The following is a 24,206-nucleotide window of genomic DNA, read 5'->3' on the forward strand; positions in this document are numbered from 1 at the left end:
TTGTGGAGCAGACTGAAGGACCTCACTAGAACACAGTCCCTCTGATTCTAGCTCACCATCCCTTAGCTTATCACTGGTGTGCCTGGTTTTATCCCTTTCCACCTTCGACTGTAGTTTAAAGCCCTACCTATCAGTCCTGCCAACTCCTGAGCAAAAATCCTTTTCCCTCTCTGAGAGAGGCGCATCCCATCTGGTGCCAGCAGGCCCAGTGTCACGTAGACTTTCCCGTGATCAACAAACCCAAAGGTCTGCCAGTTGCACCAGTCCTGAAGCCACGTATTAATGTGACGAGTCTGCTTGTCAACATCGTTCCCCCCTATTGGAAGGACAGAGGCGAACACAACCTGTGTCCCTGAACTTTTAACTAGTCGCCCTAAAGCCCTGAAGTCCCTTTTGATTGCTCTCGGACTTTTCCTTGCTACCTCGTCATTACCAGCCTGAAAGACCAGTAATGGGTAGTAGTTGGTGGGCCGCACCAGGCGAGTGACTTTCTTAGCAATGTCTCTCACCCGAGCCCCAGGGAGGCAACAAACTTTCCTGTGGGTTGCATCCGGTCAGCATATTGGGCCCTCTGTCCCTTTCAGAAGAGAGTCCCCCATGATGATAACCCTTCTTTCTTTCTTGACAGAAGATGTAGCAATGCATGGGGTAGGTTACCTTGCCTTAGGCACCCTCTCCAACTGGGACGGTCTTTCGTCTGCATCGTTGTTTTGACTGTCATGTTCCAGAGCTTCATACCTGTTATTATAAGGGTAGATGGGAAGGTGAGGTGGGCAGGGACAGGACTCACCTATCACTCCGAGCAGGAACCTGCTTCCATTCCCCTCCTTGGCCTAGGTCCCCACCTACTGCCTGGCGGGATGATGGAACAATTTTTTTTTTTTTTCAGAAAAATAAAAGTAGATGGGTTTCTTAGGGTGGAGAGACGTGCCAACCATAAACTTGACATGCATCTGTACCGTTACCACAAACAAGTACAAACACGTTTGATGTTCGCCACTAGAATTTGATTTATAATTATTTTAAAGTTAAGAGGAATGGAAAAGAACTCAGTGACACTGAAGAAAAGACTTGTAATACACATTACTCCTTTTTATTTTTTTGAGGGCTTATCAAGCCCTCACTGGGTGTTTGGACTATAAAAGCTATGACTGTGCTGATCCTGTTTTACAGTATCTCTGTAGTTTCCTGTTCTATTCCTGTTTATTACAAAGAAAAAACATCTTCACATGTTGTTAGGCATTTGGTGACAACAGGTGTGTTCACACATGTTTACGCGTGTTGCAATGAAACTCGAGTAGACACATTTTCAGGCATATGGTGACAACACGCGTGGTCACACATGTTTACGCGTGTTGCAATGAAACTCGAGTAGACACATTTTCAGGCATATGGTGACAACACGCGTTTATAATTTCAGGGCTTTGATGACAATACACATGTTCACAATATGCCTGAATACATGTGAACACGCATGTTGTCACCAAATGCCTGAACACGTGTGAAAATGGACACTTGTGTTACTGCCACAGGTGGAATCGTGTTGCTGACATATCCATGAACAGGCACGTGGCCATCACACAGCAGAACGTGAGAACATGAGTGTTCCCAATAAACACCTCTACACATGTAAACACATCTTGCCACCAAATGGCTCCACACGTGAACACATGTTGCTGCCACATACGTGATCAGGCATGTTGCAGCCACAAACCTCCACACGAGACCACATGTTGCTTCCATAGGCTGAATGTGTGTGAACACGAGTGAGCATGCATGTTATTGCCAAACCCCTAAAAACACATGAAATTGCGTATTGTCACAACACGCATGTTCAGACGTGTCCACGCCTGGCATGTTGTCAACAAACACCTGAAAATACGCGAAAACGCATCTTGTTGCAACACACGTGAACACGCATGTTATCATCAAAGCCCTCAAATCATAAATGCATGCTGTCACAAAAAGCGTGAAAATGCATTTCGTCACAATGTGCGTGAACACGAATGTTGTCACCAAATGCCTGAAAATGCATGGAAATGCATTTGGTCACAACGTGCCTGAAGAGGCGTGAAAATGCATTTTGTCACCAAAGACATGAACGTGTGTGAACACGTGTGTTGTCACCATATGACGGAAAACACTTGAAAATGCATTTCATCACAACATGCCTGAACACACACAAACACGGGTGTTGTCACAAATACCTGAAAAAAAATGCGTGAAAATGAGTTTCATCACAAGTGAGCATGTGTCAACACGTGTTGTCACCAAATACCTGAAAAAAACGCTTGGAAAAGCGTTTCATCACTGAACACTTAAACATGTGTGTTGTCAAATTATGACAGAAAACTCTTGAAAATGCATTTCGTCACAACATGCCTGAACACGTGTGAACACACATGAACATGCGTGTTGTTACTCTATGCCTGAAAACACGAGAAAATGCGTTTGCTCACCATCTGGCTAAACAGGCATAAAAATGCATTTCATCACAACAGGAGAGCACGTGTGAACACACGTGTTGTCAACATATGACCAAAAACACATGAACATGTGTTTCGTCACAACACGGTTGAACAGGAGTGAACACACGTTTTGAAACCAAATCACTGAAAAAAACTTGAAAATGGGATTCATCACAACATGGCTAAGCAGGTGTAAAAGTGCGTTTCGTCACCAAACGTGAACACAGATGTTGTCACCTTATGATAGAAAACTCTTGGAAATGCACTTCATCACAACATGTGTGAACGCATCTGTTGTCACGTGATTGAAAACACGTGAAAATGTGTTTCTTTACAACATGGTTGAACACACGTGAATACGTGTGTTGTCACCCAATACCTGAAAAATGCATGGAAATGTGTTTCGTCACCAAACATGGGAACACGCATGAACATGCCTGTTGTAATTAAATGCCTGCAAACGTGTGAAAATGCATTTCATCACTACATGCCTGAACAGTTGTAAAAATACATTTTTGTCAGCACACACGTGAAGACATTGTCACCAAATAACCTAAGAATGCATGGAAATGCATTTTCTCACCAAATGTTAGCACTTGTGAACACACCATGTTGTCACCGTATGACCGAAAACGCTTGAAAAATGCATTTCGTAACAACAGAGGTGAACGCAGATGTTGTCACCAAATTCCTGAAAAAGCATTTAAATGCCTTTCTTCACAACATAGCTGAGCACGGGTGAACAGATATGAACGCACATGTTTTCATTCCATGCCTGAAAGTGCATGAAAATGTGTTTTGTCACAACGTTTGAACACATGTAGCAACAAAATGCCTGAAAACGCTTCAAAATGCTTTTTGTCACAATACATGAGAGTGCGTGTCAACACGTGTTGTCACGATATGACAAAAACGTGAAAATGTGTTTTGTCACAAGATGCCTGAACGTGCATGAAAATGTATTGTCACCAAATGCCCCAAAAAACGCCTTGGTGAGACAGCGCACATGACTGGAATGCTCTCATGGAGAGCTATGTCCTTTTTAGGAAAGACAGGCTGGGGAAGTGAGGGGGAGGAGATGCCTTTTATGTGAGGGAGGAACTAGAATGTACCCAGCTCCACCTGGGGGCGGTGAAGAAGGAGTGGAGAGCTTGTGGGTGAGAATTAAGGGGTGGGCTGGTATGGGCGACACTGTTGTGGGGGTGTGCTACAGGTCACCAGATCAGGAGGAGAAATTCGACAAGGGCCTTCTACAAGCAGCTGGAAGTAGCCTTGCGATCCCGGGCGCTGGTTCTCATGGGGGACTTCAATTATCCAGACATCTGTTGGGTAAGCAACTCGGCCAGGCACGCGCAGTCCAAACGGTTCCTTCAATGCGCTGAAGATAATTGAAGATAATTTTCTGACGCAGGTGGTGGAGGAGCCAATGGGGGGGGGGGGGGGGGGGGGGGGCGGGGGGGTGTTTCTGGACCTTGTTCTTACCGACAGGGATGGGCTTGTTAGGGATGTGAAGGTCGAGGGCAGCTTGGGATGCAGTGACCATGAGATGGTGGAGTTCAAGATGGAACTTGGTGGAAGAAGTAAGGCAAAAAGTAGGATTGCTACCCTGGATTTTTGGAGAGCCAACTTCAATCTCTTCCAGGACCTACTTAGGGGTATCTCATGGGCTAGACTGCTAGAAGGCAAGGTTGCTTGTGGGAGCTGGGCAACACTTAAACAGCACTTCTTCCAAGCTCAGGATTGGTGCATTCCTAAGAGTAGGAAATCAGGGAAGGGGGGCAGGAGACCTGCATGGATGAGCAAGGAGCTCATCGACAAGATCAAAATAAGAGAAAGGACTACGAAATGTGGAAAAAGGGCCTGTCCTTTTGGGAGGAGTACAGGAGTGTTGTCAGGGCCTGCAGGGACGTGATGAGGAAGGCTAAAGCCCACCTGGAGATGAAGCTTGAAAAAGAGATAAAGGAAGGAGATAAAGGAGATAAAAGAAGGTGTTTTTTTTTAAGTACGTAAACAGTAAAAGGAAGACTGGAAATAATGTGGGTCCCCTGCTGAACAAGGGGGGTGTCCTGGTAACGGGGGATGCTGAGAAGGCAGAGATACTGAATGCCTTCTTTGCTTCAAAGACACCCCCCCCCGGGACTCCTGGACCCTGGAGGGAAGAGAAAGAGTCTGGGAGATGGAGATCTCTCCCCAGTTGATGAGGGAGTCGTTCAGGAGCATCTGAGTGGGATCAACGTACATAAATCCATGGGCCCTGATGGGATGCATCCATGTGTGCTGAGGGAGTTAGCGGAGGTGATTGCCGAACTGCTCTCTATCATCTTTGAAAGGTCTTGGAGAACAGGAGAGGTTCTTGAAGGCTCGAGGATAGCCAATGTCACTCCAGTCTTCAAGAAGGGCAAGAAGGAGGATCCGGGAAACTACAGGCCACTCAGTCTCACCTCTGTCCCTGGAAAGGTGTTGGAACATTCAGAATGTGAGAGAGTGAGCTCAAGCTTTTGAGACAGAGGTCCAATCTATGTTACACAGCTACCTAAGAAGAAATTGTTTAGTCTCTGACAATTTTCATTTGGTGGATCACTTTTACATTTTGATAACTCTAGTATGATTGCTGTATAGCCATGATGGTAAAGGCTAGCTTTACTCAAAAGTAGGAAAAGAAATTGTAAAAAAGAAACCTATTCTGTTCAGAGCCAGGGAACTGGCTTTTCGGAAAGCATTTTGATGTAATTTGTACATTCATTAGCCATTTGCTTAACAGCTAAACTGTAAAATAATTGTTGGCAACGGAGTTTAACTGCAAACACCATTTACTTGGAGGAAACCAGAAACTGATGTAGTAACACATTTATTGATTACTTTGTCAATTAAAGATACAAATTTTTACAGTCAACAGCAGTAACATATTTTATGAGAAGCTATGCTTTAAAAAATGGTGGTTACAATATGGATTTCACTATAGCTTTTCAAGCGCTATTCAAATAACTGCTGTACTTTAACTTTTTCCTTAAAACTTTGACAATAACATAGTAGACAAAGTACCTTTTCCATTGTTAATGTGTTTTTAGAATTTAACACAACTTTGAAAAGTTTAAAACATCCAGAACATTGCTATTAACACTCACACTGATAATGTGATACATTTAATACTTTTTAGCATTAATAAACAGTGTAAAAATATATTGCATATATATATATATAAATTTGTTTCTCTTTCCTCAAAAACAAAACAAAACAAAACAAAAAAACCTAGTACAGGCTAGTAGTATACGATCCCCTTTCAAGTTTCTTTTATTTATTTTAAAGATTGAATAGTAGTAGTTTTAAATTAACAGAAACAAAGATATGGAAATAGAGAATCAATGTTGTGCTCCCCCCATAACTTCTTGTCATGTTTACAAGGCCTATTAACCCCTTCATAATGGTGACTCCCTTTTTGCTAATGCCAGTTAGAATTCCAGCAGTGACTGCAGTGGGGATAAAATTTTACCCAGTGTGCTTTACACTGGACAGTGGCTGGACCCTGCTCCAGCAGGGAGATTGGACTAGATGATCTTTCAAGGTTCTTCCCAATCCCTAACATTCTGTAGTTCTGTGATTCTGTGACCCCTTCATCAAGTGGTTAAAAATATTTGCTTAGCATATGGTGACCTATTACAGTTAAGATTAAGAAATTCTATGCTCAAGTTGTTCATTTGTGATAATGAAAAAAGGTTCAGTGATACATTGGTAAGAAAAAAGTAAACTTGTAAGGTTGTAATCTTGTAAAGTTTTAATTGTGTTGAAATTTCACAGTATGCTAGTACAGCTGAACTTTAATGTTTTCAATGTTGACAGTTATAAATATTGCAGGTAACTATTAGCTCACAGAGGCTTCCTGTTTTTTGGGGCCCAAGATGAAAGACAAATCAAAATAAGCAAGAAATAGTAAAATTCACTGGTTTTTATCATGCTGGACAGTGCTCCAAGGAAGACTATATCAAGATCCATCTACATATCAACTATTTAACAGTTAGATTTTTATTAGTGATCTAGGTAATCAAAGACAAAACAGTTTCTTTCACCTCTTCACTTTATGATCAGGTCCTGACAGCATGCACATCCACATTTGTGAAAATAAGGAATCAAACCATCTAAACCAAAAAAGAAATGTATGTTGGAACACATAGAGATAAACAATCTAGCAAAGGAATAAAGCATGATGTGCATAAATAAACGGTTCATGGCTGAAGAAAACCAGCTTTGAAGATTCAAAAATTATACTTCTGTATAAATATATTTCTCCTCCAACATTTAAATCTGATGCATAAAACCTTGCAAAGAATAAACGTCAATATACTTATGCAACATCAACTATTTCTCTGCTTTACAGAATATAAAGACAAATTACTTTGTATTATAAGCATTATGCAGACATCCTCTGTACTGCAATAGTTTGCCAAAGCTGATATATTCTAAGCCCAGCACAAAGATAAATACACTAATTGCATCCTGTAACTTGTTTTTGTTGATGACCTTGCCATTTCATGCAATATAGTGCTAACAAAAGTAGTTTGCCAACAGATTTTTATAGTTTGCAGGTTAACTGCCCTTTCACAAAGCCTTTGTAAAGAAGCAGTGTGTATTTAGCATGAATATTACTGACAAAGCATTTTACTGTTGCATTAACGTAACTCAGCAGAACATAGGCTGCATTATTTCACATTATTTCATTGCTTTGTTTAAAAATAACATTTGAGCAAACGCAACCATGCAGAAACTCATCTGATGTAAACTGGCGCTTAAAACAATTCATGATTGTTGGGATACAGATTGTCATTCCTCCTTTATTCTTTTTTGTGTTGATCAACAACAACATAGCTTCTGATTAAAATGTAAAGATGGATGAAGCATATGGGTATATTTTTAGGACTATATTTTTAATTAACTTGGATGTGACTTTATTCAAGTTTGTGACCTGTACTGAAAAATGTATGAAGTCATAGAAAAATCTTGCATAAAGATATTTGAAGGTAAGGGCAAACTACCCTTAGGTGAGGGTTATCTTGCAAGCCTCTACAATTGCTTACAACAAAAACACTTTGTTCAAGTGTCAGAAATTTTACTCACAAAAAGAGAAGCTTTATAAATATATTTGAAAATTAATTAATTGTATCTTTACCTGCAATGGAATGTGGTAGGTGCTTAAAACTTTTCCAGATCAGGTCAGGTTACTGCGTGGGGCACTTCAATGTCAATTTGCAAATGTAATGTATAAAAAAAATCCCAAACCAACAAAACAAAAAATCTCTTCTGTAGTCTCACATGCCTCAAAGTAGTGGACATTTGCACACGCATGATTACAAAGGAGACTTTTCTTTTAAGTCATTTCAGACAATCAGTATTGTAAATCTCTTTCAAGAATACTCAGCAAATACACTGTGTTCGTTTGTGTTGTTTTTTTTTTTCCTTTTGCTTATTATCAGGTTTGCTCTTGCCAAAGTCTACCTACAGTGGGCGATCAGTTAGATCAATTAGTTTGAATGAAACAACTAAATTTAAATGTTTTCTGAGAAATATAAGAAAACAGCTATATCTTAAACTTGTGAAATCCACCATCTCTATACAGATTTTGAAACAATATAGCTCAGGTAATATACTGGAAAACATTAAATAAATAATATTTTTTAAAAAAAGTATATAACAGTTATTTGTATCTGGATAAACAAATTGCTCAGACAGTTAAGATTTGGAGCATCTACCTGCAATATTCTTTAGTCTCCTGAGGCACCATTCTTAGCTGAGACAAAGCACTGTTTTTGAGTTTAATGAGCAAGCAGGAATGCAACTAAAGGTCTCTCACTAGTTTTAGGACTCTGAACGCTTAAAAGGAACAGCTCAGTCCTTCATTTCCAGCTTATATCTGGTAGCCAGATGGGCACTTGGGTGCAAAAAATTAATAACTTAATGTCTAAATGCTATTTTATGGGCAAAACTCCAAATATAGGTGGTACACATGTTTCAAGTTGATGCACTCCAAACTGAGAATTTCACAGAAGTTTGAAATTTGTCATTATGCTTCAGGTATTTCATTTTGTAAAAGTCCACAGGCATTGTATGACAGTCTCCTGTTCCCTGTTCCTGCCCCCAGTATACCATGACTTTGTACTTACCTGACTGATGAAGAACTGCGTGCATACATTGTGAGTGTCAACTTGCTTCACAAAGTTGGGACAAAATAAAATACAGGGCCCATGCAGGGCATAATTTTAAATTATCTCGTGGGAGCACTCAGAGGAACTGTTGACTCTTTCTTTTCTACTTCCTCACTAGGGAGGAACTCTTCTTGCCATTATAAGTTCATGTTAGAATCACTGAAGAGTGTTTTCCTCCAGAAATAGGAACAGAGTAGACATATGTGTCAAAACATAAAAATTCTAGACCTCTACTTTTGTGCTATGGAGGTAGAATGGCAGCATTACCAACAACTGGCCATGCTGAACAGCTCAGGCTGCAGGACTAGAGCTTTGCCTTTTAAGATTTAAGGTTTAGGCCAGCACTTACATGGTTTAGTTACTTAGCTGGATCCAAAAACTATGTGCACCCACATACACACAAACCAGCACAAGTCCTGTGTATTACATTACCTACTACCAACTAACAGACAGAACATAATATTCACACTACAAACAATATACACAAAGGTGCAGTCATTTTAGCACGCACACAAGGCCAACAGAGGTTAAAGGATATGTACTAGTGCAACACATTACATTTTATCATGAAAGCAAATGTCTTGTTTCTTGGTGAGTGCAAACAGAATTCTTATTTATGGATGACAAACACATGCCCCCAAAATACATGCATTACTGTAAGGTAAGGTTATATTTTGAACAGCTGATAATTATCATACATGCAGGCACAAAGAAAGTTTATTTTAACTGACATCACTTAAGAAAAAAAATAACACAATTACTTTAAAGTTTTGGTTTTGGAGAAGGATGCACAAGCACTTTCTCTCGATACCTCTCACTTGCAAGCCAAATCCATAGTAGTCATTTACCATTTAGTTCTGGCTTACCAACAAATTCCATCTGCCATGAAAATGATATTAACTCAGCCAACAGAGGAAAAACATGACTGAAATGGTAACCCATGAATTCTATAATTTCAAACAATTGCCAGAGGAATTTTTAATTGAGGTAAGGTCAGTAAAATACAGGGGAAATATCATATTTTAATCCAAAGTATCTTTGAAGGGGACTATGCTGATAAAAAACACAAGGTGTGACATATGAGTAGGTTGGAAATTTCCCTCTCCTTTCCCTAAAGTAAAAAAAAAAGATACTTGTGTCATTGGTACGAAATATTGTGTGTTTTTAAAAACACACATACACACACATGCAAAAACACAAACAGGCCAGATATTGTCCATTGTCCAATGTTCAGCATTTCTTTTGGTCTTCCAAATACTTTATTACAACTAATCACAACTGTTCATATAGGACTGTTGAAAAAACCATATTTTTTAATGTCTGTTATTCAGTAACACTATTGTGATAGCTTTGATAGCCATAAAGAGCAGGAAAATATTTTTTCCTGAAATTTCCATATAGATATGATTGTTGGAAAACTCTCAACAAGTAACTAAAGCACAGAGAGTGAGAAATTTATTAAACAAGCACTAATAATAAAACCCATTTTTCTTCTGCACATTTTGAATCATATATATATATATTTAATAAGATTATTCTTCTGCCTTAGGATTTTTATTTCTTGTCCTCAATCTTGCAAAGGTTCGACAGTCAGACTGGAGATGCAGGTAAGACTGGGTACTATCATAGTATTTAAGGGTTTAATTTTAAATGAACAGTGCAATTTGAGTTTGTTCTTATAGGCAGTTATTGCTAAAAGCTACCTGAACTTTCTGATCACATTTACCTCAATAGTATGTTCACTGACAGCAAAGGTAATTAGGAATAATAGGTTTTCATAGACAAGAGCATTGCAGATGAGAAATCAGACTGGAAAGTTTGATGGAATGAGTTTAGATGGCCAAAAAACAGAGATGAGTATAAACCTTATCGGGTACACCATGTCCTCACTTCAGGCATGCCATTTACATAGAGTAGTGGTACACAGGATGAGTATACTCTCCTCCACCTCCCAAGATATCCCTTCCCATCATCTCTGCGTTACAAGCTGTACTTGCTGTCCTGAGAACAGCAGGTGAACAAACAACAAAAGTGGTTACCACCACTTTGCCTCATTCCCAAACAGGCCTGGAACTTTTAGAAATATGGTTAACATTCACGCTAGTACTTAGGCTTTTAATTTCCCACATAAATGAGTGAGAAAGTAAGAGCTTAAGTAAGTGGCTGAACCACTGATACAAAACCGTATATGGTGCTTTTGTTCATAACCTCTATCTTACATATCTTCCACATCAAGTGTAGTAAAAGGGAAAAATCCTTCCAAAGTATTACCTTTCAAGCCACAACTTCCATTTTTCACTGTCATATCAGAATGATTTCTTTTCATGCATTTGTATGATTGTGTTTTTAAACTATCCAACTGCAAACTAGAAGAAGAAAAAGCATGTTCCTCAAAATAAAATATTGCTATCTAAAGCATCTTTTCAGGCCCTGATCCAAAGTTTACTATGTCACTGAAAATTTTATACAACTTTGCATCAGGTCTGTACAAAGTGCTTTGGTTCTGGCACAGGTTTCATACTGTAATGCAAAGTCAGTGTCGTTTCTTGACATGTGACAGACCATGAAGCTCACTGAATCTTATGTACTCTGAGTGGGATGCTGATGCTGATAATGGTAGGAAGAAAACAGTGAAGTTATTAACCTTTATCCACAGTAAAACATTAAAATCAGTGCTTGAGCTCTTTTTAAAAGAAAGCAAAGCAAACCAGCTAGGAGCTGTATTTAAACACTCAAAAAATTGTCTTTCATAATTTTATAGAACCAGAGCAATACATTGGAGTACTTCTTCAGCTCTTGTGGAAAACTGGACCAGCCTTTTCTCTCCCTTTTAACCAGTGTGTGTATGTGTGTGTACATATACATGTACATAGATATGTGTGTATATGTGTGTATGTATACATATATATAGTACAAAAAATAAAAATGAAAATAAAAAAGAGTGATTTTTATTCTTATTAACCTGTTTGGGCGATCTGGGCCACAGGCAGGTCACATTCGTCTGTACCTTAAGCGTGTGGAATTGGTTCTTCTATAGCAACGGAAAGCCATTCCCATCAATAAAATTACTCCCAAATAAGGCAGCACAACTGAACAGAGAATCAAGTCCTTTGGCTTCAAACAAAATTAACAGAACATGTAGCACAAGTATAATAGTATATTCTTCTGTGCAAGCTGCAATTAATTACATGAATATTAATACTAAATGTCCTTAATACAGGGGGTCATAACCTTCTTTACATATGTTATAGCTTAAAGGGGATATGTGCATAGTAACATTCACTTACTAGCATTGATTGGCAATGTTTAGTCAAAATCAATATTTTAAAGCATTATTATTTTAATGCCCCCTTCATTTCAAATGTGAGGCAGTACAAACTTGAAAACAGACTACAAAAAGCTTTAGTAGACTTTCTTAGTAATGTCTTATTCCTCACCTCTCAGGTTAGTAAATTAGCTTCATATAAATCAGCCAGGCGTACCATGCTACACAGTACACACAATAACAAAGCAAAAAGTATAGACAGGAGGAAAGTAAGGGGTTGGTATTCTCCACCTCCTTCTGCTGACATAAATATGTTAGAACCTGTATTGTCCCAGAATAGATCTTTTTTCTTATTTCAATTTTTCATAAGTGGTGTATGAAGTTTACATGGTAGCACCTTGTATATTACAACCACTTATTCCGCAATAATACACTGCTGAATCTTTTCAGGAAAGTTCCAGATTGCACATAAGACATTTTTGAAAAAGCCCACAAACAGTAGTCAAATCAATCTGCATAAATAATGGGATACTTCTCAGAAATGCTGCTATGAAAGAGCCTCTTTTCAAGAGGTTCTCTTCTACATCCTCAGGACATTTAGGAATGTTTGAAATTTCTTGCTCAAATTGATGAAGAGTAATATAACAGCTCTTGACTTTTTTGTCTAAAGCACTGAACAAAATTATGCCTTTTTTTTTTTAACTGATAGAGTTATTTTTGCCAATGTGTGCATGAGGAATGTAATGAAGTGGCATTGTGCTGCAAGTAGCTCAGCAGATGTTGAAATCAGTTCCAGTTCCTGAAAACTTCTTGACAACATAGTCTCAGCATTCACAACAACTGAAACATAGGATTCATCTATGTCATTCTTAAAAATATATTCTCTTTCCCCCTCTCTTTCTCCATCTGTGTTGTAAACCCTCAGTCTTACTTGCTTCCTTGTACTTTATGATCATATGTGCCTGCATGCTTATAGCCAGATACATATCCTGAAGCATCCACCAGATCTTCTCGGCCAGCTTTGCCTTTTCCTTTCCCACTGGGATCAAACCTCTCTTTGTGAGAACCCGTGAATTTTGATGTATCTGTAAGGCGTGATACAGTTGGAGATGAAATGGCTTTCTATTGGAAGAAAGAAAAGACACACAAAAACACACATCAGAAATATTACTTTCAGTACAGGCACTATACATGGTACTGATGCTAATGATGGATACTATGTAAATATCTACTCACTTCCAGCAAAAGGAAACATTTGTTCCTTGCCACTACATAGAATTACAATAATAATATAGCCAAGAATAAAAAAGTGCAACTTATATCAAAAAGTTTTTGAAGGGACATTCAATATGAGATACTTCTGATTAACAATCAAGTTTTAAACACTAAAGACAGGAATTGCCATGTTCAAAACCTGTTAGCTCAACATCCAAGCATAAAAGCCCAGCTCCGCCAATGTACACTAAGCAAACCAATACAAGTAGAATTCCTTGCTAAGAGAGACTAAAATTTATTCTAAACACTAGAGTCAAGACAGAAGAAAAAACTAAAAGAACTGAAAGTTACTTTCAGTGTTACCAAATTAGTCGTCTGCGGCTTTGTGCAAAAACTTTCTCCTACGTAATTTCCACGGAGTCATATAAGGCTACTTAAAGTTTTGCGGTCATTGAGAAAAAGAAAATTTCACTATTCAAATGGAATGAAAACAGTATGTCACAGAACAATACAGGAACATGCTAGCCTGCATGATTGGAGTGAGAAAAATTAAGTTTACATTTGAAAATCAGGAGAAAAAGGGCACTGAAAGAAAAAAGAAAACAGAAGATTTTTGTGTCCTAGTGGAAATGATGATGACATGAATGAATATTGATGCACTTTGGGTGTCATTATGCGTGCCACCATATGTTAGGGTGTATTTTAGAGACAAAAATGACTTCCTTGTAGTGAAGTAAAAAAGTTTCCCAGAGCATCTTCCATCAAAAACTTCATTCCACCTCTACCCATCTTCGAATTAAACAAGCACTTATTAATGACACCTAACAAACAGGCTTTCAGAGTTACACAAAGCTCTTCCACACAACACCGTAGCTTGAATATCTTTTCATGCTATACATGGAAAACATGCTCAAATCTGTACCAAGACAATGGAAATGAACGCTGTAACTGAGGCTTGTCCACCATGGAAGCCACATCCTCCACACCACTTCTTTTTGAAATCAAACATCTTTTCTCAACTCGTGGTAAGTTACTAATTCTCTGATGGGAGAGCTGCAAAACGTGGTGCTGGCTATTCAAGAAACAGTACTGCTCTTCAAAATAATCGCTAACTCAGCAGTAACTCAGTAACAGTACTTCTGTGCAGAAGAGAATCAGAGCACTGGGAGTGGTTAACGCTGCCAAAAATGCTCAAATGATGACTGTTAGGTAAGATGCAAATATTACTCCTTACCCAAACAGGATACATTTTTGCAATGGTCTACTGGGCTACACTAACTCTGTCAACTGTAATCATCCTTCCTTAATTCTTCATTGAAACTGAATGGCTTTCTTTATTTGCTCCCTCAAGCACACCCTTTTAGTATCTAATGGCATTTCTCCCTAGAAAAGTTTGCCACATAGATTTGTTTATGTAGCCAAGATGTTCTGGGAGATTTCAGACACAGTACCAACGTTAGTAATCTTTGCAAGTTTTGTTGTTGTTGTTGTTGTTTTTGTTCTTCTTTTTGTTTGTTTGTTTTTAATTATTTGCTAGTAACATCCAGAACATTTGTAACCAGAGACTAAACTGTCAACAGAGAAAAGGGCAACACAATTTAACACAGTAGCTGGGAGCTCCTTCTTCTGTGCCACCCAGCTGTTCATTACCAATTTCACAGGGGAAAAAAAAAAAAAGTGGGAGGGGAAAGAGCTGACTATCCCTCATCAGCAGGAAAAATGCAAGAAGAAATATAGTGAACTGCACAAAGAGCTGAATGAGGACAATTCCCATCTAAAAGCAAGTAAGCACTCCGCCTTCTTTTTAACAGTGTATCACAGACAAATTTTCTCTCTTGCCATATAGTAATTCTGCTCCTGATCTCCAAGTGCTTGACTGCTTACTATCTGCAGTAAGTTATACCTACTAATTACCTACCTACTATAACCTAAGTTATACCTACCTACTTACATTTTTCTAGAGGCAGCAAACCACTTGGAGCAACTTCCTTCTTTCCTTTCTGTGAACTCACAGAAGACTCCATTTTTCTTCTCTGTCTGGAAATATAGTTAACCAAAAAGTGTGCATATCACAGAAGATGCACATGAACTTGGCTTTTTACCCCTTCTTTTTTAAACCTATCATTATCGGAAAAGTTTTACTTTGCACAAGAGACTTAAATATAATGAATGTATAAACTGGTTGGGAACACCAGATGAACCAGCCAATGGTATTTTCCAAAACACCAAGACTTCTGGCCTCCAAGGCTGGCCATTCTTTCATTTACTCAGTTGTTTTCATTAACACAAGCCAGAAGCATAAAAGGGAAGATTATTGACAAAGGACCTGTTCATTCACCAAACGTGCATTTTTACTGGTATTTTCCTGGAACATTGTTCTGTCCTTAATAAATAAACATATATGTATATATAAAAATAACAGTACATAAGTAATCACATGATATATTGTTCCTTAACTGTGGGCCTCCAACCCAAAGATGTGGTTACCTGACCTCCAAGTTGGTGGAAACTTCTTAGAGGAGTCAGAAAAGATATGCCTGCCCTGCCCTGCCCCACCCCACCCCACCCCTTCAACTGAATCTCCGCTCACACCAAAACCTCACTGAGAAGATCAGAACAGGCCACGGTCTCAGAAAAAGCTACACAAAGTAAAAAGGAATTGTTTTTATACCAGTAGATTTACTGATTCAAAACGATCATGTACAAATTCGCTACTTTTTACCCCTTTGTGTCAGTGTCTATAGAGAAGAACTGCTAAGATAGTAAGGAGCTTGGAACATGTGGCATACACAGTGAGAAGCTGAGAGAAGAGGGTTTGTTGAGCCCCAAAGTGTGCATGTGGGGGGGGAGGGGGGGAGGTTCCAGAAAAAAACAGAGCCAGTTTGGAAGTGCATACTGGGGAGAAAAAAATGTTTCTTGATTCGTGTGTGTCTGTGTGCGCTGTTTTAATTCATGGACAAAGCACGCACATGCGTTAAAAACAAATAAATGCTGAAAGTCAGGAACACAGATCAGACTTGAACAAAAAATTTGGATTTCATTCGTGCTTCTTCTGCTTAGCACACAAAAAGAGAAAAAAGTGGTAACTAATTCCAATAAAGCCAGACAGTAGTAACACCATTTTAATGAAGTCAGCGTGAAGACTTTTGAAGGAATAATCCCCAGTTAACACCAGTTGGGTGTTCTAACACCACAAGTCCTAACTCTATATAGATCACCCCAAACTTCCCACTGATTAGTATTCCCACTAGAACTGCACCAAAATTCATTAAGGAAGGTACCTTGTTTGTGACATCACCTCCAGGAACAATTTCAAATTAGTAAGTTAAACAGTACCTGCTTGGCCCAGATCTAGCACCCTCAATGTAAGATTGTGTAGTGCCCAGCTTTAAGGAGCAGATCATATGTTGCATACTCAGGATTTACAAATGACCCTTTTTCCTCCCCTGTAATATTAGCTATTTTCTACAATATCAGCTATTAGCTATTTTTCCACAATATTTTCACCAAGCCAGTTTCAATAATTTACCAGCAGTCCTGGCTAACCGGGGAGATCCCAGTTGACTGGAGGTTAGCGAATGTGACACCACTCTACAAGAAGAGCAGAAAGGAGGATTTAGGGAACCATGGGCTTGTCAGTCTGACCTCAGTACCAGGGAAGCTTATGGATCAGCTTGAATGTCATCCCACAAAACATACAGGAAAATTGATTGATCAGATGCAGCCAGCATGGATTTATGATGGGTTAGTTCTGCCTGACTAACTTCACCTCCTTCTATGACAAGATGACTCAGTTAGTAGATGAGGGGAAGACTGTAGATGTTGTCTACCTGGATTGCAGTAAAACATTTGACACTGTTTCCCACAGTATTCTACTGGAGAAACTGGCTGCTCATGCCTTGAACAGGCGTACAGATCACTTACTGAAGAACTGGTGGGATGACTGGGCTTGAAGAATCATAGTGGATGAAGTTGCTTATTGAGAATAAAGGTATGTCCACATCTTAAGAGAAGGTTCAGCACTGAAGAAACTTCCAGGGTGAGATGTGGAATATATGCAAGGAATCTGCTCCATGTTAGTCCCCTTGGCAACATAGCCTGCAACCTTAGACAACACCAGGGGAGCTTGGTGTGCTGACTCTTGGAGAAATAGCATGAAGGGTTGGGGTGGAGTGAAGACACCATGGCCAGACTCTGTGATATCACTGCAGGGAGGGGGAACTAGATACTACAGAACTGATAGACTTCACAGCCAGCCCTGCGTCAAACAAAATTATGTCCTCTGAGTGAACTTTGCTCATTATAATCTCATTATAACGCCAAAACACACCTCCATCCCGAGGGCTACCCATCTCCAAGGTGCAACCACCCCTCACTGAGTATGCACTCTGAATTTCTCTGAGCCTATACCTTTAAAGCAAATGCGAGAAAATTTTATACCAATCATAACACAGATATGTATGACTAGTCACTCAATCTCCACCTTAAAGTAAGAAAATAGTATAAAAATGGCTCAGGAAACAAAAAATGTTAGGAAAAAATGAAATGACAAGTGAAATGAAATGACAAAATGTTAGGAAAAAATGCTGACAAGTCAGGAGGACATCGCTGACTTCTGGGATCAGCTGACAGGCTGAACCTCTCTTCCCCCCCATAGGGACACCTATTGGGTGAGATTTGAACTCTTGGTTATACTGAGTGCTTCCCCGGAAAACCTAACATTCTCTATAGAGTTGTTTCATAAGTTAACTTGTATGTAGTTAGTTGTGTTAGTCATTATTCTTGGTATTTGCACATGCTTTGCAGACAGTGTATTTATCACCAGCAGTCTAAAAGAACCTGTACTGCTGTTGCTTCAAAACACTACACCAGTCATTAATCTACTAGAGACTGAAGGTGTATTGCACTATTTGTGCATTTGTGATTTTGGTAATTCAATATATTGAATGCTACTGGACTCTAGTGCTGAATTGGGCATCGCTCAAAATCTAAGTCCAGCTGCCCTCAGCCCCTTTGGTATCTGAGGAGAAGCTGCCAGCAAGGGGTTTAGGTCCTGCCAAACCTCTTTAGCCTTTAATGCAACAGTGTCCAAGAAGGCCAATGGCATCCTGGCCTCCATCAGAAATAGTGTGGCCAATTAGACTACGGAAGCAATTATTCCTTTCTATGTGGCACTGGTGTGACCACACCTAGAGTACTGTGTTCAGTTTTGGGCCCCTCCCTACAAGAAGGTTACTAAGTTGCTCACAAGTGTGCAGAGAAGAGCAAGGAAGTTGGTGAAGGGACTGGAAAACATGATGTCATTGCTGTCTACTACTACTTAAAAGGAGGTTGCAGCAAGGATGGTTTTGGTCCCTTCTCTCAAGTGACAGGTGATAGGACATGAGCAAATGGTCTCAAGTTGTGCCAGGGGAGGTTTAAATAAATAGGGAGTATTTCTTCATGGAGAGGGTGGTCAAGCATTGGAATGGGTTGCTCAGGTAAGTGTTGGAGTCCCCAAGCCTGGAGGTATTTGTGGACATGGACACACCTGGACATGTGGACATGGCACTAAGGGACATGGTTTAGTTATGGGATTCACTAGATCAGTTTGACAGCTGGACTTGATCTTGAAGGTCTTTTCCAACCTAAAAGATTCCATGAGTCTATATTCCCCCTCTATTACTCTCCCTGTGCTGCTGTCACATTCATATACATTTGCAGCACCTACATAATACTTCCGTGCAGCTGCAAAGCTCTCTCAACACCCTGCCATTCACACATAAGGAGACTGTTTCCCTGTTAGCAGCATCAATTCAGTACCTGAGTGCTGAAACACCAAAAATCTAAAGGAATCAGCGCGAGGCCTAAAAGAATATGCATAATTCAAAGGGAGAAACCCTGGACAGATGGACAGGACAAAAAGAAAGGCTCATCATTTTCAGTCTGTAATAAAACTACCACTTGTTTCAAATGAAAGCACAAGAGTCAACAGAATGAAATCTTGTACAAATCTATCAAACTATACAACTCAGAAGAGATTTCTCCACTTTTCCACTGTTCATTTGTGCAGGACCAATTTATGGAAAGATTAGCTTTTCTGGAAATTAGATTTTCATTCACAGCTCTACAGACTAAACTTAGGGAGACTTTAAGCAGAGGAACTAAATTGACAAGAGTATTTAAGTTCATGGTGAATGCTCCAGTAACTACTGAACTACATAGTAAAAACTTGTCCAACCTGCCCATTTGAAAAGGATGACCAAACCTATATACACCAGGCTTTATAACTTCTTTTTCATATATAAACTTTAATAACACTCTGAAACATTAAAAAACAAACAAACAAAACAACACAAAATCAATAACCAAACCAAGAACAACAAAACAAACATTATAGTTCTGACAGACTTGGAAAAAACAGAAACCAAAGATCAGACTACGTGATAATTATTTCCAGATTTCTTGTATTCACATAGTAGATTTTAAGATTTCTTTACTTCAGTCTTTCTGGTATTTCACACATCACCTTAGAACTGTTTGATTAAGTTCTAAATTTACTATTTTTTATTTGGGTATACCACTCTTAATAAACATTTATGTATTTCGATCACACACTATCTTGTTCATTTTTTCTGACCACCCTGCTAGGTGGTACTACAATTCCCAAGAGAAGCAATGACACTGCCACCCAAGCATATACAGTAGTGCAATATTCAGGTGTTGCATAATCTTTCCTTTCATTCAGCACAGTTGTTGCCTCCAGCCCCGGAAGCATACTGCTCGGATTTGTGGATTGTAGAGGGAAGCAGATGAATATAACAGCACTGGGGTAGAACAAAAGACAGCTAGAACAATCCATCCTTTCAATCAACCAGTAACATACCGTTACTCCAGATATAACTGGGGCTTTTCCTTCAATTAGTTTATATATTTCTTGAACTGCTTCTTCATCACTCTTGTCTTTAAATCGTTTCTTGGAGAGTTCCTGAAGAGCTTCTTTAAACTGCTCAAAAGTGATAGTTCTAGAAGACTTTCCCCTGTCAAAACACACAGAAATTGAAAGAAATTACAAGAGAGCACAACAAGCATTCCAAGAATAGCAGAAAGTTTTTAGTTTGCCACAGTGAACAACAGAAAACCATAACAGGAAAGAAAGAGCCATTCACCCGATGAAAACGTTTCCCAGCCCATTAAAACATCAATTTTTTAAGAAACTTTCCTGGATGAAGGTTAAGAAATAAAGAGGAACTAGTGAAAACTGTCCTGCTTTCAAAACATCTTCAGGTCTGTGCAAGATATAGTCTCACCTGGTTGATCACCCATAAAGCCTGCATCCATAAAACACGAGAGTAGAAGAACCTTGGTCGTGTTTTGTTATTTTTTATTCCTCTTTGAATAACTGGTTATGACATGCTATTCATAGGTCACTATTCATGTATTCACAAGTAAATTAAGAATAATGCTGTTATATAAAGCAAGCTATTAAAGCATTAAAAAAAACTTGAAAAAAAAATGAAAATCCTCCTCTATCAGACTGACAATTTAGAAATTCAGAGCTGAAGACTTCTTGTTGTTGTCACTAATGGGAAGCCTATGTTCCCACACATGGGGGGAACAAGTGGGAATATAAAGTATTTACTTATGTTTACTTCTAGTGGTAAAGATTTTGCCAACACACCTTTTCCTGTATGTTAAATTACAGATTTGCTGATCTTTAGAACAGGAATTTACACACTAAAATGTGGGCATAAGTTTAAAACTAAAATTCAATAGAAAACTTTCCAAAACGATGCTCTGACATTAAACATGGTACTAATTAGGGTTACATCAGAGTAATAGAAGATGGTTTTGATTGTTTCCATTAGGAAAACCTCAAAGTAAAAAAAAAAAAAAAAAAACAACAACAAAACACTTGAGCCCTTTTGTTTGCTGGGAAGCATGCTACTACATTAGTTCTGTTTGCAGCCTAAGCATTTCTTCTTATTTAGAGAGTGTCTCTAGCAAATCAGAAAAAAAAGAAAAGACCAGTCCTTTTGACAGTGACAGTTGTTTACAGAGGAAAAAAATGATAGATCCAAGCATAGAGACGTTAAGACAACAGAGACTTCAGACTAGAAAAAAAAAAACACTACGCATAGAAATTGAATTTGACTTCAAGTACCTCAAAAAGCCACTGCTAAGAGTAAGTTATCTGTCTTTGATCTCATCTCAGACACGTTCAGAAGTCAAATCACACTCAAATCTGAAAGCGCCTCCACTAACAGAAGGATGAAGCAAGATTTCTCAGTTTTAGACACCAACAGTTAGGAAGTGAATCCTATGTCAATTGACTAAATGTGAAATGAAGTTGCATCTCAATGTTTTAAAACAAGGAGAAATTGGTTATTCACAACAAAATATCAACACTAACACAACCCTCTACATACCAGTTCATTACTAGCATACTCTGTCTCCACCACGGTCCAACATGTAGGAAATCCCTACATCCATCACTCTCCCAATTTTAACCAAAAATAAACTTTTTATTTTGACCAAATTTTGCTGTGACTACTTGTCTGTTTTATGTGAAGCATATGTGGTAGTATCTTATGGAATTAGCTAGTAGAAAAACACAGTGACAGTGGAAGTGAAGAATGTAATCCAACTTTTCATTAATCAGAAAAACACATTACACGTACTGCAATTAACTACTTGGAATTTGTCCAGGACTCTCATTAGCAGAATTAACATCCCTCTTCTGATAAAACATGTCCAAGGATTTTTAACTAGCTCAAGAGGTCAAGACTGCATTTTGATTTGCCTCTCATTTAGAAAAACATTGCACTGACAATCACTGTAAAGATTCAGCCTAAGACCACACTAAGGCCCTTGTTCAGTATAGACTCAAAGCCAAATCTAACATACAGACCTTTCAAATGAATTTTTCTGTAGCATAGTGGTTACCTGGTAGTCTCCAATCAGGACTGCTACAGTTTAGCTTGGATCGTCATTCAGGACCACAATGGGAAAGGCCTTACCAATCCCAGCAGAAACTTTTGAAGTTAACAATGACTCCTTACCAAAAGCATTCTATTCAAGCATACTGTTTTTATTGTTGTCACTGTTGTCATGTTTGTTTTTCTGTCCCTCCCTCGCACCACCAGCTCTTTATTAACCCATTTAAAATGTTTGGGTTTGCACTTAGAAGAGTAAGACATATTTATCTTTTTTTTTTTTTTTCCTATGAGACATGGCTATTCCTGCCTCTCACATTTGGTCTTTTCCTTGTCACAACAATGTGGGGAAAGGGGATGAGTTTTTCTCCCTCCAATTTAAGGTATAAACACAAAATTGATACATATGTAAGCAATGCTGTATTGCTGGTAGACACAAGAGAAAAAGAAATGTGCGCCATGGCAGCTATTCTTCACCAGCAAAAAACAGTAATTAGAGTAAAACTAAAAATAGGATTGCCATTAAATGATTTTTGAGCTATATCCTGCATAAAAGTACCTGAAATAAAACAGGAATGGGGGTGGGAGGAATGGAAAACAGTAACTACAGAGGGAATGCGGAAAAAGAAGGCTTTTATGAAGACACGTGTCATAAGGGTGGCCACCTCAATGAAAAGAGAAATATATATATGAGGAGCATTAATAATATATTTTAAAGCCCTGTGCTTTATTATAACATTTATGGTTAAGAAACCTTTAGGAAGGATATGTCCTTACATTTGTTTTAAGCCATGTTTATCACAACAAACATAATTACTCAAACGCATCATCCTCAGTGGAAGAAACTGAAGTGGCACACATGAAATTTTGCTTCTATCTCTACCTTTGGGAACAGATTGATGATAGAAAAATATTAGGAAGCTTCCCATCACTTCCCCTTTCTTGATGGGTCACTTCATATGTGACCACTACAAAGGGGGAAGATTCTGAACTAAAGCTTTAATTCCTCAGTTTGCTCTTTGTAACCCAGGTTCACATATGTAAAAGCATCATCAGTTCTGAACCTGAACATCAGCATAATGAATATAAAAAGTATAAAAGAACAAGTGCTAGCCTAAAGCAAATTGTAATAGCAAGTAATAAAGTATTCATTTGCAAATAGTACCACTAACTTTGTCCTGTGATCACAAGATTAGAACAGTGCAATGTGAAAACTTAATGCTGCAAATGAGTACTTCTATATTATTTGGACTTGTATACTATTTGGACTAACAATTTTCTATAATTTTAGGTGAAAAACTAGACAAATAGACTCCACATAACGCATACACAAAATTCTTGAACAATATTAGAAATCTTTTTCTCCATAGCACTGTTAACACAGTTGTGTTAACACAGCACAGCCTCCAATGTAATAGTTTTCTTTCTTAATCTCTGAGCTACCCAAAATCATCCTGTGCCAACGGTCACATTTCCTTTCAATTTTTTTAGATTGAAGAGGGGAAAGGTAATGTAAAAACAGTCAGAGAAGCTTCTATTCTTGCTAGCATGCCAGGAGGGATTACAGCAGTATAAACTAACCAAGACTGTTTTGCAGTGGAAGTTGTCATCTTCCCAAAAGTTTGGATCTGGCAACATCACTAGAGGTTGGAGCCCAACAAACAGTTTTGCTTAAACTCTTGTCCGATAAATTTTGTTTGTAAGGTTTATTTCCTCTAAATTCACCACGGACTTGGGTGTCTCAGTCAACCTAGATGTCACTTAAAACTTGACCACATTCTCTTTTGTACATCAGAACAATCTCAATTTTGAATACTCCCTATATTTACTCTCTTCCAAAAAAAATTCACACATTCAGAAGACAAAAATGAAGGATTGCTCTGGCAACAGAACGCCTGAGTGGCTTATCTGGCATGGTTTCTGACTTACTGGAACAGTACATTTACTCAGGCAACTTCTGGTTTGCCACTCCTGCTCTCACACCCATGTAAGAGTCAAGTAAAGTTCAGACTTCAAACTTTGGCTGTTTCTGCTCTAACTTTACCTTAAACACAAAAAATAAAATAAATTTTGAAGTGAGAAACGTGTGGCTGTTTAACAAACAACACCATAATGAGAGAGAGAAAGAGTGAGAGAGATGTTTCTTCTA

General features: G+C 38.6%; 1 protein-coding gene across 5 annotated transcripts in view; it reads right to left on the reverse strand.

Moving 5' to 3' along the window:
• Window positions 1–4,588: 4,588 nt before the first annotated feature.
• The window catches only part of TPPP (tubulin polymerization promoting protein), a 66,776-nt gene continuing 47,158 nt past the window's right edge, over window positions 4,589–24,206 (reverse strand). The window contains exons 3-6 of one of the 5 annotated variants that reach the window (XM_035568855.2): window positions 20,008–20,161; window positions 15,094–15,179; window positions 6,533–6,601; window positions 4,589–4,917 (exon numbers count right to left, since the gene is read on the reverse strand). In XM_035568855.2, coding sequence (XP_035424748.2) covers window positions 4,755–4,917; window positions 6,533–6,601; window positions 15,094–15,179; window positions 20,008–20,161 — 472 coding nt within the window. In that variant the 3' untranslated portion in view covers window positions 4,589–4,754. Of the gene's footprint in view, window positions 4,918–6,532; window positions 6,602–10,249; window positions 13,050–15,093; window positions 15,180–19,412; window positions 20,162–24,206 lie in introns of those variants that run through there. The other 4 variants (XM_035568854.2, XM_050708582.1, XM_035568853.2 and 1 more) reach the window with 4 other exon arrangements.

The sequence above is a fragment of the Cygnus atratus genome, chromosome 2 (assembly GCF_013377495.2).
Source record: "Cygnus atratus isolate AKBS03 ecotype Queensland, Australia chromosome 2, CAtr_DNAZoo_HiC_assembly, whole genome shotgun sequence".
Taxonomy (NCBI): Eukaryota; Metazoa; Chordata; class Aves; order Anseriformes; family Anatidae; genus Cygnus; species Cygnus atratus.